Here is a 24,179-nt window from a genome sequence, read left to right on the forward strand (position 1 = left end):
TCATTTAATGTAAACAAAAAAAGAAGCTTTGATGAGACTGATACTCTATAATATGCATCAGTATATTTAATACATAACACATTAAAATTTGGCCACATTTATAACACAACTTGTTCAATCTTTGCAATTACCCTTACGGTTTTTTGTTCATTTGTTTACTGTACTCTCTAGTATGCAGCATTTCATAGTGTAGGAAAAATTCTCCTATCACCAATTTTAATGGCAATTGTTTGTCTTCCATGTTTAATATATTTGAATTCCTTTGGTAAATATTTTCCAAAGCATTTTCTATAGCAAGGAGTTACACATATAGAATAAACTTTGTTCATAGGGTATAAATTTTACAAGGTAAATTGGAAAACTGACAAAAAAAATCAAACACTGAAAGAAAGGGCGATATTTTAAAGCCATTCTACATCAGCACATAGAGTTTAAAAGGGAAAAAATATCACCTAACAAAAAGAATTATACAGAGACAGAAAAAATATTTCAATAAAGTGCATCATTATTGTATGAACCGTTAGGGAAAAAACTGCTAATTAAACTGATACATTTTATAGAATTTTTATTTTATTCTTATTGAAAAAAAATTGTAGACTTAATTAGATATGGGTTTTTATTATCTATCACCCTGACACAGACATAAAAACAAAACATAAGCAAAATAAGTTGGTTTAATCAATTCCTAAAATTCATGAAGAAATCCAAATGTAATTCTTCTCACTCTTTGACATATAATCATCAGTGTCCACATTTCTCCAGAGAATCTCATTTTCTGTGTCACCAAGCACATCAGTGATGCAGTGCTTTTTTAAATGAATTCATTAAAAAAATTAAAAGATTGATGCTAGGCTCTCAAGCTAGCTCAGCAATTAGGCACAGAATACTTTAGACTCCTGCTTCCAAGGGTTGTTAAACTACTGTGATTTCCCACTTCCCCCACCCTTCTATCTCACCACAACCATTTAGCATCTCCTTGTCAAAAGAGTCTTCAACTTGTCAAAAGAGACACCTTCTCTGGTGTCTCTGGAATTTTATTCTAAGCTATATTATGATTTTTATATTGGCACATAAGCAGGTAACAGCAACTACTGGCCACTGGATGAGATGACTGCAACATGCCATTGTTTTTAAGTCACAATCCAATATCAGAGAGATTAAAATATGAGGGGGGAAGGGGTAGCTTAGAATCAATGAAATGTAGTAGCTTCTACTGGGTAGATGACTTTGAATCATTGAAATATTAGTATATATGTAATATATTTTTCACATCATGCTTTTGGTAATGTAAGTCCCTCGGTTTTCATAAATCCAATATTACCCATGAGGAGCAACAATTCCCACTAGACACCAAGCATGAGCTGTGTCCACTGACTTCCTAAATGCAGACGAGACAGAAAAAGTCACTGGGACACACTGACAACAAAAGACAATTATTTTCAGGTAAGAAAGATATACAGGGAATACATGCTATATTTATTAGACTGCAAAATTCCTTATTGCATATCTAACATTAAATGGTAGCTGTTGATTTCATTGATGAACACCCTCTTCTCGAGGGCAACCTCTCCAGAAAAATTTAATTTAATTCAGGGAATCTGTTACAAAGATGTTGGAAGGGCTAGGGTAATAAACGGTGAAACAATGCAAACCAGGGATGTTTGCATGCAAACAATGCAAACCAGGAAGCAGCTACCATCTCTGAGCCGGACCCAACAGCTCACAGGAGCCACTATCAGTGCTGGAACCACCACTGGCTGTTGCTGAGCAGAGCCATCCCTATTAAATGTCCTACCACCAACATCGCTGCCATCTACACTGTGGAACAACGGTCACTGCAGCACAGCAAAGTCTCCTCAACTGCCACTGCCAAAGCTGCCTCAAACACCACAATGGCTTCCTTTCTACCTTCCTCCCACCCTCTAATGAAAGTCAGCTTGCAAGGGGGTGAGGAAAATACAGTTAACTTGTTTCCAGCCCATGAATTACAGAAGAAAACACAGAAGGGCAAGTGTGAGGATGACAGACAACAAACAAAGACCCAATAGAGATTTAAATTATAAATAGCACTTAGATGAAAAGGTCCCCTTTGATGAGAAATAAAGAAGACTCCAATATATTAATAATAATGAGAAAGGCTAATATTTAGTGAGCCCTTTCAACATATTAGGCACATTTAAGCACCTTTAAAGTATCACCTCTTATCCTTACAACTCAATGTGACTGATACTAGATTTATCCAATGCTACAGTTGAGAAAACAGGCAAAGATACATGAAAGAACTCGGTTATAGATAGTGTGGCCACTCTGCGGTCCAAGCTCATAATCACTGTTATAGCAGATAGAAATCTGCCCAAAATGGGTTTCAGAAATATTAAATATAAACATATATCAAGCTTGATCCTTTCCATAAGTCTTGAAAAATTGCAAAAATTGTGTTATTTTAATAAGGGAGGTGTTATGCTTGCCATAGTTGTTTTAAAATAGAAAATATAACCGAAGATTATATAATGACTGTTTTTCCTGAGATTGATCGAAGTGTTAAATCTAGAATTTTCTCTCACAGATTCCCAGCAATTCCTTACCATTTTCTCAAATTAATTTTTTACACACTAATCAAGTTTCACATTCCATAAAGCAGGTGGAATCGATACATACTTATCATCCACCATCCGCCTCAGTGCATTGCTGTATATCACTCCTCCATTAGAAATCTGTATTTTTCTTGAACATAAATTCCTTCATATTAAATCATGGACTAATACTACAAAAAATGAAGAACTCCAAGTTTACTTATATAGCCAGAAACTGTGATTTGTAGTCCAATATTAATCACTTCATACCCTAGCTATATTCAGTGCTAGAGATATATAAATTAGCTAGAATTCATAAATTCAAGTTCAACACGGAGAGATGCTGAAAGAGCATTAATAAAATTAATAAATGTTCTAAATTATTATATATCACTGAGAAAAATTTCTCTACTGTAATTTTTATAAGCCTACAACTTTATTTCTAGCTTTAAAAAGTAAATATACATGAAAATTACTAAACACCTAATGGCCTTAAGAGTTTAGTGTTTTCCACCTATCTGTCTCTAAGTATAGGCAGACCTAAATTTTCATATTTTCAACTTATGCTCAACACACTCTTATATATATAGTGTAGATGAAAACTCCTAAAGGGCTTATTATATGCCTTTTATTCTAAATTTGAATTCTGAAGGTAAGCTAGCTATAAGAATGGAAGCTCAACACTCTTTCCGCTAGTCAAGTGTTCAGTTTTGGCATTGTTAATGTCACTGCCTGTATAGCAATGTTTCTATACTATTACAATTCTTATTTGCCCTTAATACTTTATAAGTAAACAACAGAAAAGTGAAAACACTCTTATCAGCAAAGAGAATATTGTAAAATTGGAGGCAAGTAAGAAATCACTTGCTATGTTGCACACAGTAAATTTTTAACCTCAGCTGGATGCTCAGTGCATTTAAGTCACTTGAATTGATGAATTCAAAAGGAAAAAAATTAAAGATATATATAAAATGTTGGAAACTATATCACTGACAACCATGTATAAAAGGTGAAGTTTAAACAGAATTTTATTTTAGCTCTCTTGGTAAGGAAATCTATTTATTAAATGTAAGTAAATATTTGACTTCCAGATATTTGATTTTGCACACATTCTGAGAAACACATTAGGAATGGGCTGTAGCCAAAAAGTGGAAGATTATGGCTTGATTTAAAATGATAAAATACACTCACAAATATGTTAGAATATGTTGTAAATAATCCTAAATAATCTGTGAAAGTCCCAGAAAGACTAAAAATGTACCACAGTGGCCCTCATATGACCATAGACCCAGCAACTGTTTCTATCCACCTCTCTTGCTAAATCTGAACCACCCCATCAATGGCTACTAAACTGCAAAAACAATTCCTCCCTTTTCAGAAAACTTATTTTTATTTTTATTTTATGTTCAAGGGTACATGTGCAGGTTTGCCATATAGGTAAACTGCATGTCAGGGGTGCTTGATGTACAAATTATTTCATCACCCAGGTAATAAGCATAGTAAGTGATTGGTAGTTTGTTTTTTGGGTTTTGGGGTTTTGGAGGGTTTTTTAAGACAGGGTCTTACCCTGTCATCCAGGCTGGAGTACAGTGGTGCAATCTCGGCTCACTTGCAATCTCCACCTCCCAGGCTCAACTGATCTTCCCATCTCAACCTCGCAAGAATCTGGCACTACAGGAGCACACCACCAAGCCCGGCTAATTTTTGTATTTTTTTTTGTAGAGACGGAGGTCTCACCATGTTGTCCAGGCTGGTCTCGAACCGTTGGCTCAAGCGATCCACCAACCTCAGTGATAGGTATTATTCTGATCCTCACCCCTCCTTCCACCCTCCACCCTTAAGCACACCCTCAGTATCTGTTGTCCGCTTTTCTGTGTATACTCAATGTCTACCTTCCACTTACAAGTGAGAACATGTGGTATTTGATTTTCTGTTCATGCGTTAGTTTGCTAAGGATAATGGCCTCCAGCTCCATCCATGTTCCTGCAAAGGACATGATCTCATTCTTTTTTATGGCTGTATAGTTTTCCACGGTGTATATATACACTACATTTTCTTTACCCAGTCTATCATTGATGGGCATTTAAGTTGATTTTATGTCTTTGCTATTGTGAATAGTGCTGCAATGAATATAAACATGCATGTGCCTTTATGGTAAAATGATTTATATTCCTTTGGGTATATATTAAATAATGGGATTGCTGGGTTGAATTGTAATTCTTTTTCAAGTTCTTTGAGAAAACATAAAACTGCTTTCCACAATGGCTGAACCAGTTGACATTTCCACCAGCAGTGTATAAATGTTCCCTTTTCTCCAGAACTTCACCAGTATCTCTTAATTTCTGACTTTTTAATAATAGCTATTCTGACTGGTGTGAGATGGTATCTCATTGTGGTTTTGATTTGCATTTCTCTAATGATGTGCGATGTTGAGCATTTTCTCATATGCTTGTTGGCTACATGATTGTTTTTCTTCTGAAAAGTGTCTGTTCATGTCCTGTGCCCACTTTCTTAGTTGGGGTTGTTTTTGGCTTGTAAATTTGTTTAAGTTCCTCATAGATTCTGGATATTAGACCTTTGTCAGATGCATAGTTTGCAAATATTTTCTCCCTTTCTATAGGTTGTCTGTTTACTCTGTTGGTAGTTTTAGACTAACCCTGAAACTAGCTAAATATCAGCTGACCCTGCTTGCTAATGTTCTACAGACCCTTACCCCTACCTCTCTACTGAGTTAGAATACTTCTTCTAATTAGTTCTCATGCCCCAACATTCTGAATAAAAGCTTAGTTTAAGAGTTAATATTAAAATAAATCATTGGAGATTTTTATATGAGAATAATAGCAACAACTTTTAACAACATTAACATTTATTAAGTATTTACTATGTGTCAGACATGATTCTAAATACATGTATTAACACATTCAAAATTCAAATGATACTGCAAAGAAAATTTTATACTACTAAAATTTTAAAAGCTAGAGGAAATACAAAGATCTAAATTACCAACACGGAGAAAATGGTGGATACAAGACAGAACTAACATGTAGTTCCCATGTGGACAGACAGAACAGTGTGTGGAGACTCACACTGTGAACTTTTCCTCCAAGAACCACCTCAAGAACCCACCAGGAAAACCAAAACAATTTACTGACCCTTTGAAAGAAGTAGCCTGACACTGCAAACTCCATGAGACAGCTGGAAAACTGTGAGTTCCCAAGGTGTGAGTGGGGGAAACGTCTGCCTCGGAACAGACATCCCCACTGGGGAACCTAAAAATCCAGATCACAGGAGAAGAATTTAACCTCATCTGAAGTTAAAATGGATTTAGGCAGCCAAGTGAAATATCAAAGTGGAAGAAGGAGCGGGAAGCGCCCTGTAGGCACTCCCAGTCCCCAGCTCAAACCAGAGAAAGCCATCCCTGACTTATCTCACAGGGGTCCTTAGGGAAGACAGCCAGTGGAACTAGGGAGGAGCGGGCATAAGTTAAAAGAAGCTTCTAGCTGAACTTCATAATACTTTCAACTGAGTACAAATTTTCCTGAGCAGAGTCCGGGGGCAAACAGGAAGTGCAGATACAACTTGCAGATAAAAGCACAGAAGCCACAGCTGATGGTGCAGGCAGATGGAAAAGGGCAAGGCCTGAGAGCCCTGCTTGTTTTCTCAGCAGGAAGGCTTGTAGTCCAGGGCAAGATCTTTTCCTGTTCCCCAGCTGCCTGAATATAAACGTGTGCTGTTGGTGGGACATGGCAGGAGTAAGACTGACCTTGCTTGCTGCATGGGAGCTGGGTGAGGACTGTCACTGCCGGCTTCCCCTCCTTCCCTGGTGACCAGTATGACACAGCAGAGGCAGCCATAATGCCCCTGGAACATAAATCTATTGGCCTGAGAACTACACCCCATCACCCACAGTGGCCTCGGCAAGCCCTGCTCAAGGAGAGTCTGAGCTCAGACCTGCCTAGGCCTGCCCCCACCTGATGGGTTTTCACTACCCACCCTGGTAGCCCAAGCCAAAATACATAAACTCTTGAGAACTCTAGGGCCCCACCCAGGGCCCCATCCATTGCCTGAGAACCCAAGTACTCATCCTGGCCAACGAAGAACAAGCTTATATCCCCCCTTCTACTACCACAGCTGGCATTCTCTTAAAAGCACCAGCTCCTGGCTAGAGGCCAACAAACTCAGGACATAACAGAATAATCCTGCTCCAAAAAGGAGAAAACAGCTAATTCCACCATCTACAACATCCTGGCTAACCAGAGGTTCTAAGTCTGGCCACATAACAACTTCACTGCTGGCATAACCAGCATTCGAAAAAACCAACACACGAAACAAAATGACAACCAAGGACTGTCATAGAGTACACTTAACTCCCTTGCCACCTATACTGGAGCAAGTGCTGGCATCCACAGCTAGGAGATATGAAGACAGATCACCTCACAGGACTCTTTGCAGACATTCCCCAGCATCAGCCCAGAGACCAGTAGCCCCACTGGGTGGCTAAAGCAAGAAATACAGTAACAATCACTGCAGTCCAGCTCTCTCCAGAAGCCCCATCTCCAGGTGAAGGGGAAAGCATCACATCAAGGGATCGGCCTATGGGAGAAAAGAATCTGAACAGCAGCCCTTGAGTTCCAGATCTTTCCACTGAAACAGTCTACCAAAATGAGAAGGAACCAGAAAAGTAATTATGGTAATATGGCAAAATAAGGTTCTTTAACACCCCAAAAAGATCACACTCACTCTCCAACAATAGATCCAAATGAAGAAAAAAATCTCTGATTGCCAAATAAGGAATTCAGAAGGTTGATTATTAAGGTACTCGAGGAGGTACCAGAAAAGGTAAAAAAAAAAAAAAAAAAAAAAAAAACTTAAAGAAAATTTTTTAAAAAACCAATGCAGGATATGGATGAAAAGGTATACAGATAAATAAATATCATAAAGAAAAAAACAGCCACAAGTTCTGAAAATGAAAGACACACATAGAGAAACAAAAAAATACACTGCAAGGTTTCAACAACAGACTAGAACAAGTAGAAGAAAGAACTTCAGAGCAAAAAGACAAGGCTTATGAATTAACCGAAAGACAAAGAAAAATGAACAAAGCCTCCAAGAAATCTGAGATTATGTTAAACGACCAAACCTAAGAATAATTGGTATTCCTGAGGAAGAAGAAAAATCTAAAAGTTCAGAAAACTTATTTGAGGGGATCATAGAGAAAAACTTCCCTGTCCTTGCTAGAGATCTAGACATTCAAATATAAAAAGCTCAAAGAACACCTGGGAAATTCCTTGCAAAAAGATCATCTCCTAGGCATATGGTCATCAAGTTATCTAAAGCCGAGACAAAGGAAAGAATCTTAAGAGTTGTAAGGCAAAAGCATCAGGTAACCTATAAAGGAAAACCTCTCAGAATAACAGAAGATTTCTCAGTGGAAACCCTACAAGCCAAGAAGGATTGGGGTCCTATCTTTAGCCTCCTTAAACAAAATAATTATCAGTCAACAATTTTGTATCCAGTAAAACTAACCTTCATAAATGGAGGAGAGATAAAGTCTTTTTCAGATAAACAAATGCTGAAAGAATTCTTCACTACCAAGCCAGCACCACAAGAACTTCTAAAAGGAGTTCTAAATCTTGAAACAACACCTTGAAATATACCAAAATAGAACCTCCCTAAATTATAAATCTCACAAGGCCTATAAAAAAAAAAGATAACTTAAAAAAAAAAAGGTATTCAGGCAACAACATGATGAATAAAACAGTACCTCATATCTCAATGCTAATGTTAAATGTATATGGCTTAAATGCTCCACTTAAAAGATACAGAATAAATAAAAATCCACCAACCAAGTATCTACTGTCTGTCTTCAAGAGACTTACTTAACACATAAGGACTCACATAAACTTAACATAAAGGGATGGAAAAAGATATTACATGCAAATGGAAACCAAAGCAAGCAGGAGTAGGTATTCTCAGACAAAACAGACTTTAAAGCAACAACAATTTAAAAAGTCAAAGAGGGATATTACATAATGATAAAAGGACTACTCCAACAGGAAAATATCACAATCCTAAATAATATGCACCTAACACTGGAGCTCCCAAATTTATAAAACAATTACTACTAGATGAATAAGTTGAAAACTTATTTGCACACAAAAAACTGCACATGGATGTTTATAGCAACTTTATTCATAACTGTCAAAACTTAGAAGCAACCAAGATACTTTTCTGCAGGTGAATGAATAAACTGTGTTACTTCCAAACAATGGAGTATTATTCAGCATTAAATAGAAATGAGTTATCAAGCCATGAAAAGACACAGAGGAACCTTAAATACGTATTACTTAGTGAAGGAAGCCAATCTGAAAAGGTTTCATACTGTATGATTCCAATTATATGACATTCTGGAAAAGATGAAACTATGGATACAGTAAAGATACCAGTGGTTGCCAGGGGTTGAAGTGAGGGGAGACAAACAGATGAAGCACAGAAAATTTCTAGGACAGTGGAAATACTCTGCAAGATATTATAGTGGTAGATACATGTCATTATAGAACCCATAGAAGGTACAACACTAAGAGTGAACACTGATGTAAACCATGGACTTTGAGTGATGACAATGTGTTAACATACGTCGTCAATTATAAAAAATGTACAACTCTGATGGGGATGTTGACGATGGGGAAGGCTATGCTTGTTTGAGGTCAGTAGGTATGTGGAAAATCTCTGTGTCTTTCTCTCAATTTTGCTGTGAGCCTAAAACTGCTCTTAAAAAATTAACCCTTCTAATTAAAAAACAGCAAATTCTGATATACAAGTGAATAAAAACACAAGGTTTTCACTCTTACAATTACCAAGTTAAATGTCTGACAAGTATTTCCTGTTTTCATTTTTAGATTGCAGTAACAAATAGTTACTTTATTGAGTCTTGCCTCCCTGCAGTACCTGTGGCAATGATTCCCTATCCTTCCATAGTTTTTTTATTAACTGCTGTTTAGACACACAGCATCTGGCTTCATCAATCATGCATTACTCAGGGCTAAACTGAATATATGGGGCTTAGAGAAAGTAAGAAAGGGATTAAGAGATACAGGTTGTAGAGTTTTTACAATAAAGAACACAGGCATAATTTTCTTCTTCCACATACACATATACATATAAGCAGAGATGTTTTCTTCAGCGTTGTTTAAAATAACCAGAATTTAGAAATAACTCATTGTTCCATAATAGCGAAAGGACACATGTGAAGGTACACGTAAAGAAATTTTATGACTATAAAACAAATATGGTTTTATGAATATAAAAACCAGCTAAGCCTATGTGAATAGATACAGAAATATACCAAAAATATACTGGTAAGAAAAGCAAGTTATACAATATTTGTAACATGCTCTTATTTGTATTATTTGTGTGTGTACATTTTATACACTCACATACTTGACTAAATGGATAGAAAATAATTTGCAAAGCAAGTTACAAAACAAGGTTTATAACACAATATTTTTATGTTACACACGCAAAATCTGTTTACATGGAAGTAAATGTGTTCTATATATTCACACATGTATGTAAATATAAAGGCACAGAAAAAGGCTTAAGGAAAGGAGTTCAAAATGAGGCAGTAGGGAAAGGGAACTTTCACTGTATTATGCTATGTAGTTCTGTGATGCTGGAACTTTTTACAAAGAAAGCACATGATTCGTGGTATTAAAATTTTATTCAGGAACAAAAATAAATCACTCTACCACATAGCTTAAGTTTAGTCATTGAGAATGTAAATACCTTAAAGGTAATGATCAAAAATAGGTATCTGCTTATGGTCAAACTTAGCCTGAAAAGTGAATAATATTCAGAATATACCACAGTATAAGAAAATTCCACTGGGTCCTATTCCATGAATAGCTCAGTTTATTAAGTCAGTCACAGAAGATATACAAACAAATTCAAAGGCAAGTGCACTGTCAGTTGACTAAACACCTTTTGACTCTTCTTGCTACTCAATACTAAATCAGGGCCTTCTCATCACAAAATAGAGTAATTGCCTATTAGCTGAAGTCCTGCTTGCTTTAGATATCTGGAACTGTAAATTTACAATAAATGCTATCATGCAATTTTAAGAATGAAATAGAAATCTACTTGATCACTTCATAAAAGAATAAATATGAAATAAACAAACATGAATTGTAATCAAATAGAAACTGAAATAAATTGATTAACAATATACGTTTAAAAGTGTAGATAAAACAGTCTTACAGTATATACAACAAAAACTCAACAGTAGTTAGAGGATGGACTTACGAGTTCCCTTTATCTTTGTTTGTACTTTTCAGTACAAACACATATAAAAGATTAAACAATAGATACAATCCAACTCTCCCTGTATTCACATCCTTCCACAATATGAGTATGCATCTTTTCCCATGAAGAGATGCTATTTGTCCTTCTCTTCAACTTGGGCTGACTTTCTGACTTATTTTGGCCAACATACTATAGCAGAAGTGGCAGTATGTCAACTCCAAGCCTATGCTTCAAGGGCCTTACAACCTCTGCTTCCATCAGGTGAACAAGCTTGAGCTAGCCCACAGGGTGATAAAGAGACAGATAGACCAAAGCCAACAGCCATAACTGGTGAAATAGCCCAACTAAGATCAGCAAATCCAATCCACACCTGACCTGCAACTGCCTATAGACCTATAAGGGAGCCAAGACAAGACCAGAATTGCTGAGCTGTGCCCAGTCTAAATGCTGACCTACAGATGAGCTATATAAAGAATGTTGTTGACTTAGCCACTAAGTTTTATGAGTGGCTTGTTAAGCATCAATGGCTCACAGATAGAGTATGTGTTACTTTTATAATGAGAAAAATAAATATTTTTAAGAAAATAAGGTAAGCCATTGTAAACCAATGCCTTAATTATAACATTGTGTACAACAAAAGAAAATTATCTGATTTTCAGCAATTGTATACATTTTTAATCTAAAAAGAAGAAATTAAGCTTAAGAGGGTATCAAAACTACTTCGTTGTAGTTAAAGATCCAGCTGACATTTAGCAAACCTAATTGTCTTAGTTCATTTTGTTTTGCTAGGACAGAATACCTAAGATTGGATGATTTATAGATAAAATGCATTTCTTAAAGTCTGGAGTTCAACTATTTCAACTAAAAGACTTAAAAGTTGTTGCCTGAATAATTAATAGCCTACCAACCAAAAAAAGTCCAGGACCAGACAGATTCACAGCCGAATTCTACCAGACATACAAGGAGGAGTTGGTACCATTCCTTCTGAAACTATTCCAATCAATAGAAAAAGAGGGAATCCTCCCTAACTCATTTTACAAGGCCAACATCATCCTGACACCAAAGCCTGGCAGAGATACAACAACAAAAGAAAATTTTAGACCAATATCCCTGATGAACATCGATGCAAAAATCCTCAACAAAATACTGGCAAACTGAATCCAGCAGCACATCAAAAAGCTTATCCACCATGATCCAGTGGGCTTCATCCCTGGGATGCAAGGCTGGTTCAACATACGCAAATCAATAAACATAATCCAGCACGTAAACAGAACCAAAGACAAAAACCACATGATTATCTCAATAGATGCAGAAAAGGCCTTTGACAAAATTCAACAGCCCTTCATGCTAAAAATGCTCAATAAATTCGGTATTGATGGAACGTATCTCAAAATAATAAGAGCTATTTATGACAAACCCACAGCCAATATCATACTGAATGGGCAAAAATTGGAAGCATTCCCTTTGAAAACTGGCACAAGACAGGGATGCCCTCTCTCACCACTCCTATTCAACATAGTGTTGGAAGTTCTGGCTAAGGCAATCAGGCAAGAGAAAGAAATCAAGGGTATTCAGTTAGGAAAAGAGGAAGTCAAATTGTCCCTGTTTGCAGATGACATGATTGTATATTTAGAAAACCCCATTGTCTCAGCCCAAAATCTCCTTAAGCTGATAAGAAACCTCAGCAAAGTCTCAGGATATAAAATCAATGTGCGAAAATCACAAGCATTCTTATATACCAGTAACAGCCAAACAGAGAGCCAAATCAGGAATGAACCCCATTCACAATAGCTTCAAAGAGAATAAAATACCTAGGAATCCAACTTATAAGGAATGTAAAGGACCTCTTCAAGGAGAACTACAAACCACTGCTCAGTGAAATAAAAAAGAACACAAATAGAAGAACATACCATGCTCATGGATAGGAAGAATCAATATTGTGAAAATGGCCATACTGCCCAAGGTCATTTGTAGATTCAATGCCATCCCCATTAAGTTACCAATGACTTTCTTCACAGAATTGGAAAAAACTGCTTTAAAGTTCATATGGAACCAAAAAAGACCCTGCACTGCCAAGACAATCCTAAGTCAAAAGAAAGAATGGCTAGCCATAAGTAGAAAGCTGAAACTGTATCCTTTCCTTACTTCTTATATGAAAATTAATTCAAGATGGATTAGAGACTTAAATGTTAGACCTAAAACCATAAAAACCCCAGAAGAAAATCTAGGTAATATCATTCAGGACATAGGCATGGGCAAGGACTTCATGTCTAAAACACCAAAAGCAACGGCAGCAAAAGCCAAAATTGACAAATGGGATCTAATTAAACTAAAGAGCTTCTGCACAGCAAAAGAAACTACCATCAGAGTGAACAGGCAACCTACAGAATGGGAGAAAATTTTTGCAATCTACTCATCTGACAAAGGGCTAATATCCAAAACCTACAAAGAACTCAAACAAATTTACAAGAAAAAAACAAATAACCCCATCAAAAAGTGAGCAAAGGATATCAACAGACATTTCTCAAAAGAAGACATTCATATAGCCAACAGACACATGAAAAAATGCTCATCATCACTGGCCACCAGAGAAATGCAAATCAAAACCACAATGAGATACCATCTCACACCAGTTAGAATGGCAATCATTAAAAAGTCAGGAAACAACAGGTGTTGGAGAGGATGTAGAGAAATAGGAACACTTTTACACTGTTGGTGGGATTGTAAACTAGTTCAACCATTATGGAAAACAGTATGGCGATTCCTCAAGGATCTAGAACTAGATGTACCATATGACCCAGCCATCCCATTACTGGGGATATACCCAAAGGATTATAAATCATGCTGCTATAAAGACACATGCACATGTATGTTTATTGCGGCACTATTCACAATAGCAAAGACTTGGAATCAACCCAAATGTCCATCTGTGACAGACTGGATTAAGAAAATGTGGCACATATACACCATGGAATACTATGCAGCCATGAAAAAGGATGAGTTTGTGTCCTTTGTAGGGACATGGATGCAGCTGGAAACCATCATTCTCAGCAAACTGTCGTAAGAACAGAAAACCAAATACCGCATGTTCCCACTCATAGGTGGGAATTGAACAATGAGATCACTTGGACACAGGAAGGGGAGCATCACACACCAGGTCCTATTGTGGGGAGGGGGTAGAGGGGAGGGATAGCATTATGAGATATACCTAATGTAAATGACAAGTTAATGGGTGCAGCACACCAACATGGTACATGTATACATATGTAACAAACCTGCACGTTGTGCACATGTACTGTAGAACTTAAAGTATAATTTAAAAAAAAAAGTTATTGCTTGTGGGGAAAGATGCATGGATTTGGTGAAGGGTAAGGTAAGGAACTGCTATTTTTTATTAGAAGCTATTTTTTGACTTTTTAAATTATGTACAAGTATTATTTCAATTTGGAAACTAATTCAAAAATCTAACAAATGAATTCAATTTCTCCCATTAATGGATCCAACTTACTCTTGTGAGTGTACCTAGTATTAAATATACTAACCTGCACAAATTAAGCTGCTTAATGTAAAATACAAAATATTAATTTCTCTCTTTATGTACACTGATACTTGGCAAAAATATTTTAAGTCTTCTACCATTAAAAAATTACTTTAAATAATGTTCTTCTCTTCAAAATATATGAATTCATATACATTTAGTGCATCTGCTGAAAAAGTTCCTCAATATCATTATGTCTTATTTTTACCTATTTTTGGATTATCCAGAAATCCTAGAAACAAGACAGACAATACAAGGATTTTAGTCTTTTAGTCTGTCTTGATTTCCCACTTGAAGAATCATAGATAAAAGTCATATTTACTTCGCTATCACTGATGTCATGTGTCATTCAATTAAGTAAAATCAAAAGTCCAAAAGACATTAAAGATTATCTTCTTCACAAGATGCTTATATGTGATAATGTCACACTGACTCATTCTCTTTTTGAATCATCACTATTTTGTACATTTTACTCCAGCTAGATTGTTCTGCCTTATCTACCTTTTCTAAATGTCCTTCTTACATTTCTAAAAAGATTCACTGCACTCAAATGTCATAATTACAATAAATAATCAGGAAATTGAAAATATTATTAGGTTACTTTCTCCTTCCACGTTCAGGAAACCTAAAGTTTTATATATATTGATTGCATATTCAAACTAAAGAGAAATAAAATTCAAGAAAACTGCTGCATAAAGAATGTATGACTTATTTTCATTTTCATCTGTACAATTTATAAAGTCAATGGCTAAATTGAAAGAAATCATTTCTAAAGGCTGGACATGCGGGAGAGTCACCACAGCACAGAGGTTTGCACAGAGAGCAGTTTATGAGCACAGGCCCAGAAATGATGGAATCGGAGAGATCAGACCCAGAAATGATGGAATCAGAGAGATCAACAGGAGCTGTGACTGGCACAATGCTGCACAGGTGCCAAACGACCTCATCTCTTCTCGCCCAAACGCAGGAAGACTACATTTCCCAGCTGCCTTTGCCTCTATCTGGGGACATATGACTAGATCCCTTAATGACTAATGATTACAAGGTGCAAAGGTTCCCAAACCCCCTACCTGTAACCAGACCAGACTGTGATATGTAGTTTTTATAACTTTCAAAGAAGCAAATTAATCCTATGCCAATGGAGAAATTAATGTAATATATATATTCAAACCTTGGACTATATACTACATAGGGATGTACTACCTTAAGGCATGGCTATGAACAGTGCAGTCATCCCTTGGTATGCAGGGGGGATTGGTTCAAGACTTCTTGAAGATACAAAAATTCATGGATGCTCCGATCCCTGATCTAAATGGCATAGGATTTGCATAGAACCTATGCACAACCTTCCTTATCCTTAAAATCATATCTAGATTACTTACAATGCCTAATGCAATGTAAATTCTATGTAAATGGCTGCTATACTGTATTGTTTAGAGAATAATGACAAGAAAAAGGCCTGTACATGTTCAGTGTAATTATTTTTTCAAATATTTTCAATCTGTGGTTGGTTAAACTTATGGCTCTGTAACCCACAGATAAAAAGCGCCAACTGTATATATTTCCATTCAGTTAAAAAGTAGATCATTTTATCAGCCTGGGCAACATGGAGAAACTCAAAAACGGAGTTTCTCAAAAACCCAAAAAATTGACAAATACGAAAATTAGCGAGGCATGGTGGCACATGCCCGTGGTCCCAGCTACTTCAAAGGCTGAATCACCTGAGCCCAGGAGGTTGAGGGTGCCGTGAGCTGTGATCACACCACTGCACACCGTCCTGGGCAACAGAGGGAGACTCTGTTTTGAAAAATAAAAAATAAGATCATTTTAATTATGTGGGAAACTTTTAAAATCTAGACAACTATTTCCTGACATGAAACCAGAACACTGGAGGAAGTTATATTTCATTTATGTCCTCCATTCAATAATAATTAGGTGAGATGCAAAATAATGTAGTGTTAGAAAGACAGCAGCCTCTGGTGTCAAAATGTCTTGGTTTAAAACCTAAATCCATCACTCATTATTTCTGTGAGCTTGAGCAAGTTTCTTAAAGTCACTATCTATCCTAAATATACCCAATCCTGGTTGTGTGACTTTGGGCAAGTTGTCTAATTTCCCTAATCCTTAGGTTCCTCATCTATAAAATGGTGATAATGACAGAATTCACCCGATATGCTGGTTGTGAGGGTTAAATGACATAGTCCCCATGTCTACACAAGATAGCCCAGTGTCTAGCATACTTAAAGACTAGGCAGATACACACACGGACAATCTCACTTAAATCCTCTCAGCAACCTTATGAAATATGATTATGAGTAAACAGAAGGGGTTCCTACTTCAACTATTAAGACAAAAGAAGTACCTATGTTAAATCATGACAGCTGCAGTTTATTGTGCTATTAACGAAGGATATTTTCATCTTAAAAGAGGCATCTCTTCTCTAGCCAAGATCATGCATTCATCAAAATTACCTATTATGTTAGTAAAATCTACAGGAGACTGAAACTCAAAGTATGTTAAACTTAAAATGAGATTAAGGCCAGGCGCCGTGGCTCAAGCCTGTAATCCCAGCACTTTGGGAGGCCGAGACGGGCAGATCACGAGGTCAGGAGATCAAGATCATCCTGGCTAACACGGTGAAACCCCGTCTCTACTAAAAATACAAAAAAAAAAAAACTAGCCGGGCGAGGTGGTGGGCGCCTGTAGTCCCAGCTACTCGGGAAGCTGAGACAGGAGAATGGCGTGAACCCGGGAGGCGGAGCTTGCAGTGAGCTGAGATCCGGCCACTACACTCCAGCCTGGGCGACAGAGCGAGACTCCGTCTCAAACAAAAAAAAAAAAAAACGAGATTAAATGGAGAGATGTGAAAGAAGCTTACTAATCAAAGGAAGTTTAAAGGAGTAAAAGTAACTTGGAGCCCCAGTTTCCCGTCATCCCAGGCAAACCACCCATAGAAAGTTAAATTCTGACTCCACTATAGACAATCCCAGAAAAGAAATCAGAATGGCTGAGATTGAGGCACATGGCCATGTCCTGAGATCATGGAGGTCAATAAGATGACTGTCAGCCCTTCAGAACCACAGTGGGTAAGATAAGGGCAGTAAGCATGGAAAGAGTATGTTCTACAAGGAAAAGAAGAAACCCAGAGGTGCCCAGATTAACCAGTGAGTGAGAGCTCTGCACTGCAACCATAAGCAAAAGCCTTGTGTTTACCTCTGTAAGTGAATCATTCTTAAACAGGATTTAGTAATATAAATGATATGGGTGCAGATTAAAATTACACACTACAGGTAAATTCTTTTTAAAGTTGACAAAGTTAACTTTCTGATGCCTACCTTTAGCTTCCTAAGGAACATTTTACCTAGTATCCTTTACTCACTTTATTTTAGAGATTATATATGGACTACTACTCCAGACTTGAGAAAATAACATCTCTACCTTGATAGTACTGCAGGAGGGAAAAGCAGGCAGTAGTTGATGCTTCCCTGAAATATTTCCTACTGCACTGGTTTAGTTCTGATGAGGCAAAGTGTCAAAAATATGCCAAGGAATCACTTTTTTGTCAGCGACATTTTGCTGATGAATATTATTAGGAAATACACTCACGTGTGTTTCCTTAGAAGTACTTAGACCTTCTCAGTATCCCTCTACATTCAACCTCTCTTTCCTTTCTCTTTCTCTCTCTAGATTATATTCTGGCTATTGCTTTGGTTTTATCTTCCAGTTTATCAATTCTCCCATCATCTGTTTATATTATCATTCTGAGCTCCACTTTGCTTTTGAACTCTGCAGAGTTCTAATTTTCATGCCAGCTCAGTATATATTTAAAATCAGCACACACACAATCACACACCATTTATTTCAGGGTATCTAATCTACTATTCCTCCATTAATACCAGAAAAGAAAATCTTATTCTACACTTACTCTTAACACCTCCTTCTCCTTTCCCCTCCTTAAATTCATTTAGACACCAAATATTTCATATAATCTAAAAAAATGTCTAACCCATTTCCTTCTGCTAATTCAGGCCTTCTCCATGACATCACATAAACAGGCTATTCAAACAGCTGCCTACCTGGTCTCCTAGCAGCCAACGTTTTTCCTACACTAAGGCTTGGAGGTGGTGAGAGATGGACCTAAGTTCCAATCCATTGTAGGAAGTTCTATTTTGTTCTTGTTTCCCCCTACTTTATTTCCATCTTCCCTTCCTCACAGTCTTCCCCGTGGACTTCAGGTTATAGCACCAAACACAGAAGCAACAATCTTTCTTAGACTGTTTAACTAGTTTTTACAGCTGCTAACGGTCAGATGCTTAGAATATATTTCCTGTATCTTCCAATTTTGCTTCTTCTAGTTTTGCTTCTCCAATCAAACCCTGACTGTTACCAAAACATAAAGAGATCTGTCTCCTTCCTTTAAACAATGCAGTGTGACCCATCAGATGGATGGAGCTTAGCTTATTCAACTAACCTAAAAACCTCTAGTGATGGGCAAATGTGTTGTTTCCAGTTCTTGTTCATTTAAAGGGCACTGCAGTGACCAATAACATTTTCTTCAAAATTTTGCCAATGTATCTCCAAAATGGATCCCTAGAAGTGGACTTATGAGTCAAAGGGTAAACGGCTGAATTATTTCAAATAGATCTCTTCCCCTCCTTAAAATTTATAGCTTCTGTTGGAAACCATGCAAGTAATTGTGGTAGAGACTGGTAGTTGTCCCTCAATATCCATTTCGTGTCATTGTGTAATAGTTAAATTTTTAGTTAGGCACTTAAGCCAAAGACTAGCTTTCTCAGCCTCTTCTGTGGTTAGGTGTGGTCATGGCCATATGATCAGGTGTGACCCGTGGGAAGTGAAATTCAATGCGTGCAATCTTCAAGTTATTCTTTAAAGAGAAGGAGAATACCTTTTCCTTTCCTCCTTCCCCCTTCCTGGTAGCTGAAATACATATGTGACATTGGGAGCTGGTACAGCTACCTAGGACCAGGAACTGAAAACTGTATGTTGAAGACAGCACAGCAACCACAGAGAAGGGGCCTGGTACCTTGATGACTAAGGAACTATCACACTAGCCCTGGACTGCCAACTTAGACATTTATATTAGAGAGAAATGAGTTTCCATATTACTTAAGGCCTTATATTAGCATAATATATCTAACTTTATGGAATTATATAATTCATAAATGTATTTATGTGTTTAAGATACCATTCCATAAATAAAAGGTCTTAAATTATTGGGGAAACTTCTGGAAACCTTTTGAACACTGAACCTCATCAGGGTCTTTCATAATCTCTCCCACGACCAAGCTTAGGACAAACTTTTCAAGCGCATTCTCTTAGCTGGAATCCTGTAAATTTATTTGCCTGACCAATTCTGGTTTCAAATTTTGCAGCAAAGTAAATATTACTTTTTCAAACGTTTCTTACTCAGTCGCCATTTATTAAATACTGCAAAATTTCTTTACTGATTGGCTATACCAGCTGGCTGGCATTATAAATAAAACAGCCACAGGATATTCAAAGTATTAGAAATCCTTTTCATCAAAAAGCTATTTACAATATATCACTGATATTTTCCTATTCACTTCTAAATTTTAAATTCTTACATTCATTTTTATTACATAATGGGATACAGACCATAATAGAGTCCATATAAATCTAGAGTCAATTTAAAATCTGTTTCTAAACTTAAGAGCAACAGGAACTCTGAAAAGTCTCCAGCGAAAGTGTAAAATGACATATCCACTTTGAAAAACTCATCACAGGGGAATGGATACATTGAAACAGAAGCCCAGTTGCAAGGGCCATGAATTAACTGTGATCTATTACTACAATGAAATGCTACTTATTGAACAATACTGTACATGCCTCAGATTTTTGGGTGTTCTTTTCCCCACAGCCAAGAAGCATTTATTGGCAGGTTGGCTCCAGAAACATAATTGTAATATGCTAATGCTATTCACAAAAAATTAGCTTGATGAAGAGGGGCAAGCTACTTTCCCTAGTGACTAGAATACTTAGAAAAATAAGAATAACAAGAAAAATTGTTATTACTTAGTAGTAATAATACTATCAATGAACAATGAATATTCATGATGTAATGACAATGTTCATTATTTAGTAGTAATGTTCTAATATTGTACATAGTTGTAAGATATTATTGTAATAGAAATGAACAATGAATATTCACCCAATATAATGACAATGTTCCTTACTAAGTAGTAACGTTCTAATATTATACAAAATTGTAATATTATTTTAATAGAAATGAACAGTAGATATTCATACAACGGATTACTACTCAGCAATGCAAAGTGAATAAACTACTGATACAAGCAACATGAATGACTCTCAAAAGCATTAGGTTAAGGAAAAGAAAGCAAACACAAAAGAACATATGCAGTATGCATGGATTTATATGTAGCCCAAAAACATGTATACCTAATCTGACGATAATCAGAAAGTGGCTGATTTTGGCGTAGGGAGAATGGGTCCATAGCGAAGAGTGAGAAAGAAGCTTCCAGGAGTGATTAAAATGCTTTAGACAGAACAAATCATTTGCTATTTAAAATGTCCATTACAGTGAAGAAATTAGCAGTCACGGATGTATTTTTATAAAATCAGGATTTTGAGCTAAAAAAAGGATGACCAAACATCTCAGTTTGCTTTACACAGTCATCCCAGCATAGACCTGATAGCACAACATAATTGTTAACAGCACCTCCTTCACAATCAAAGGTATCCTGATTTAAATGACGGAAGACCTTTATGATCACTTTAGTTAAAAGGAAACATATACTATTTAGTAAAATGAGCACATTTACTTTTCTGTTCAATCCATATTTCCTAAGCACCTACTATGTAGTTAAACATAGTCGCTTTATTGTTGCTACCCCTTCACAATTCCTCTTTGTTTCCACAATCAAAATATAAAATGGCTAGATGAATTTTTCCCAAACAAAATTTATACCTGAGGACAAACTAAATACCAAAAAAGAAATCAAGATTCTTTCTACAAGGAAAATATAAATCAACCATTTGGAAAAAAAAGATACAACTTTTGGAGCTATAAAAAAAAAACAAAGTATATAAAGATATTCACAAATATAAAATAAAGAAAATCTTTACCTGCTGCCCTGTAAAGTATTTTAGGTTCAAAAAATATACAAGGATTTTTATCCTCTATGCATGACAAAAGAAGTCCTTTGGCCTGGAAAGGGCTTCTGGGTATAACCACCTGCAAAAACAGATTTTTTAAGACAATTTTAGTAAAAACATATCCCAATAAACTCGCTTCTAAGAAGGGCTGATTTTAAATAACCAATTGTTACTAATTAGAAATAGATATTAGGTATTTTAAGCCTAATTATCACTTAAGTTTATATTATATAAAAATAAAAATGCCTCTTATTCAAGAGATATTTATCAGATGCCTACCATGTTCTGTTAACTAAGATACTACTCTTCTCTTAAGAAGCTGAACTTGCCTACATAAAAAAGTAAAAAGAATATGCAAAGATCATTCATCAAAGCACAAACTGTAATATTGTTAATATCTACCTGTGTTTATCTATAAAGAAATCTCTTCTACTAATAATCTGCTTCTACTTTCAAAGTACATGCAACTCTCTTCTCCAGTTTTAACATGTCAAAATCTGCTTCTTTCCCACGAAAAAAAATATGGTCTTCATTTCATAAGTGAAAAATTAATCCACTGAGTTTTTTGATCCAGGCACCATAGTGTCCAGTCATAGCAAAGCAAAAAGAAAAGTGTGGATAGTCCACACTTCCACTCCCAGGAAAGGCCTCCAGGACCTTCTTGAGAATGAGGGTGATGACGAGGAAGATGATAATGACAACAGGAAGTACATGTGTAAACTTGGCCAAGCACTCTATGAATTAATTCATCTGTTCATAGCAACCCCACTAGGTAGCTATTATAATTTTCCTCATTTTAGAAACAGACACCGAGGTTAAGAGAGAACGAGTAGCTTGCCTAAGATCATACTACTTGCTTGATAAGAGAGTCTCACCCAATTCCCACTGATACCAAAGCTCAAGCTCTTATCTTCTATCTCTTGTTGCCTTAAATCACAAACTTTGCCTAATTTTAAATGATTATAAAATAATTGTCTAAAGACAAATATTATACAGGAAGAGTCATTCAAATAAACCTGAACTTATCACAAAGACTCAAGATTCCCTGAGGCAAACTATATTTGGCTTTCAAAGCCATTTTTATGCCATTTTTATTGAAGGGTTTTATTTTAAAAACAAAAGAGCAGCAAAAATGTCACTATTTTATTTTCTGTAAATGGATCTCTGAACACATTAATAACCACATCACACAATGTCCTTATCTTATGTTCCTACTTTTTAATTTCCCTTCATCTGCTTTCTTCATATTAGCCTTTTATACTTTACGTATATTTCCATTTCAGCTGAAGAAAAAAGGAAAAAGGAAAAGGAAGAAAGAAAATGAAGGGGGAAAAGAGAAGGTAGGGGACAGACAGAAAAGATCTCTTCTTAAAAACAATATAATGTTTTAAATATTAAATGTGAATTAATGTTTAGCTCAAGCACAAAAATAACTTGCCTCGCACATGGCTTCTTTCCCACTCTACAACTTCTAGCTCACATTAAAAAATCAGGCAGCATCTACTCAACTAAGATAAGCTTATACCTTTGATCTGGCAGAAAAAAACAAATAAGAAAATAAGAATAAAACACTGACACATGCTCACAATCAATTCATGTGGTCAAAAAACAAATATACATCTCTGGATTCACACATCTATGGATTTCTATAATGATCCCCTGAAAAGCTTACTCAATAAACAGAAACAGAAAAGATAATATAAAAAAGTAAGACTTAACATACTCAAAATATTTTTGCCATCAAAAGACCTAAGCTTTTGTGAAGGACAGACAATAAAAAGGAGATGCTTCATAATTAATTGGTTGAGCAAGTATTACCTTACTTTAAACAGAAAAAAAAAAAAATCTAGGTAACAGTCTTCTCTCAAGTCTTTCAACAAGTAAGAAATAGATTAAAAGCAAAAGTCTTATCTCTCTGACTTTGAGGTAAATATAGATTAACAGAAATTTATTAAAATCACCCCATCATCAGTTAAGTGAGAAAGACTTAAGTTAGAGAGAAATATAAAGCTTTGAAAGAGAGGGGAGGTAAACCAACTGTGTTCTTGGTCTTACTCTTTGAAGTCTATAAAATTAATTAATGCCAGAGTTTATAAAACCAGTCCTCCTTCAAAAAGAACTTTCTGTAAAACTGGACATTGGATAGCATACTTAAAAGAACTGCTAACCTCCCTTTCTTAAGTACAGTTAAGTTCACATAAATTCCAAGAATCCTGTTTGTTTTCTTTCCTCTAGATAAGCATAGATATTAATAGAATGAACCAAAATGGAAACATCAAATAGAAATCAAATAAAGTACATAAATGAACATACCTTGATTCCTGGGCAATGGGCAAAAAATGCTTCAGGACTCTGAGAATGATAGAGAGCCCCATGGCCAACACAGCCCCAAGGGGACCGGATAGTGAGGCTTCCACAGTTAAAAAGATCCCCAGAGCGATAGCGATACTTGGCAGCTTCATTAACAATCTGAGGGGCAGAAAGAAAGAATGGGCATGGCACAAAGAGTCCTTCCCTTCCGATCTCCTTCTTTTCTTCCGCCCTCCCTCCTTCCTTCCTTCCTTTTTGAGATAGGGTCTTGTCTTTCCATTCTTTCCTTCCCTTCTTTC

The 24,179-nt window shown here is 36.2% G+C and overlaps 1 protein-coding gene across 3 annotated transcripts in view; it reads right to left on the reverse strand.

Moving 5' to 3' along the window:
- BCKDHB (branched chain keto acid dehydrogenase E1 subunit beta) overlaps positions 1–24,179 on the reverse strand; it is a 256,098-nt gene that overhangs the window by 174,710 nt on the left and 57,209 nt on the right. For all 3 annotated transcript variants that reach the window (XM_026454545.1, XM_026454544.1, XM_026454543.1), the window contains exons 5-6: positions 23,884–24,039; positions 21,541–21,649 (exon numbers count right to left, since the gene is read on the reverse strand). In XM_026454545.1, the coding sequence (XP_026310330.1) occupies positions 21,541–21,649; positions 23,884–24,039 (265 nt within the window). The remainder of the gene's footprint in view (positions 1–21,540; positions 21,650–23,883; positions 24,040–24,179) is intronic.

Source organism: Piliocolobus tephrosceles, chromosome 5 (genome assembly GCF_002776525.5).
Source record: "Piliocolobus tephrosceles isolate RC106 chromosome 5, ASM277652v3, whole genome shotgun sequence".
Lineage (NCBI taxonomy): Eukaryota > Metazoa > Chordata > Mammalia > Primates > Cercopithecidae > Piliocolobus > Piliocolobus tephrosceles.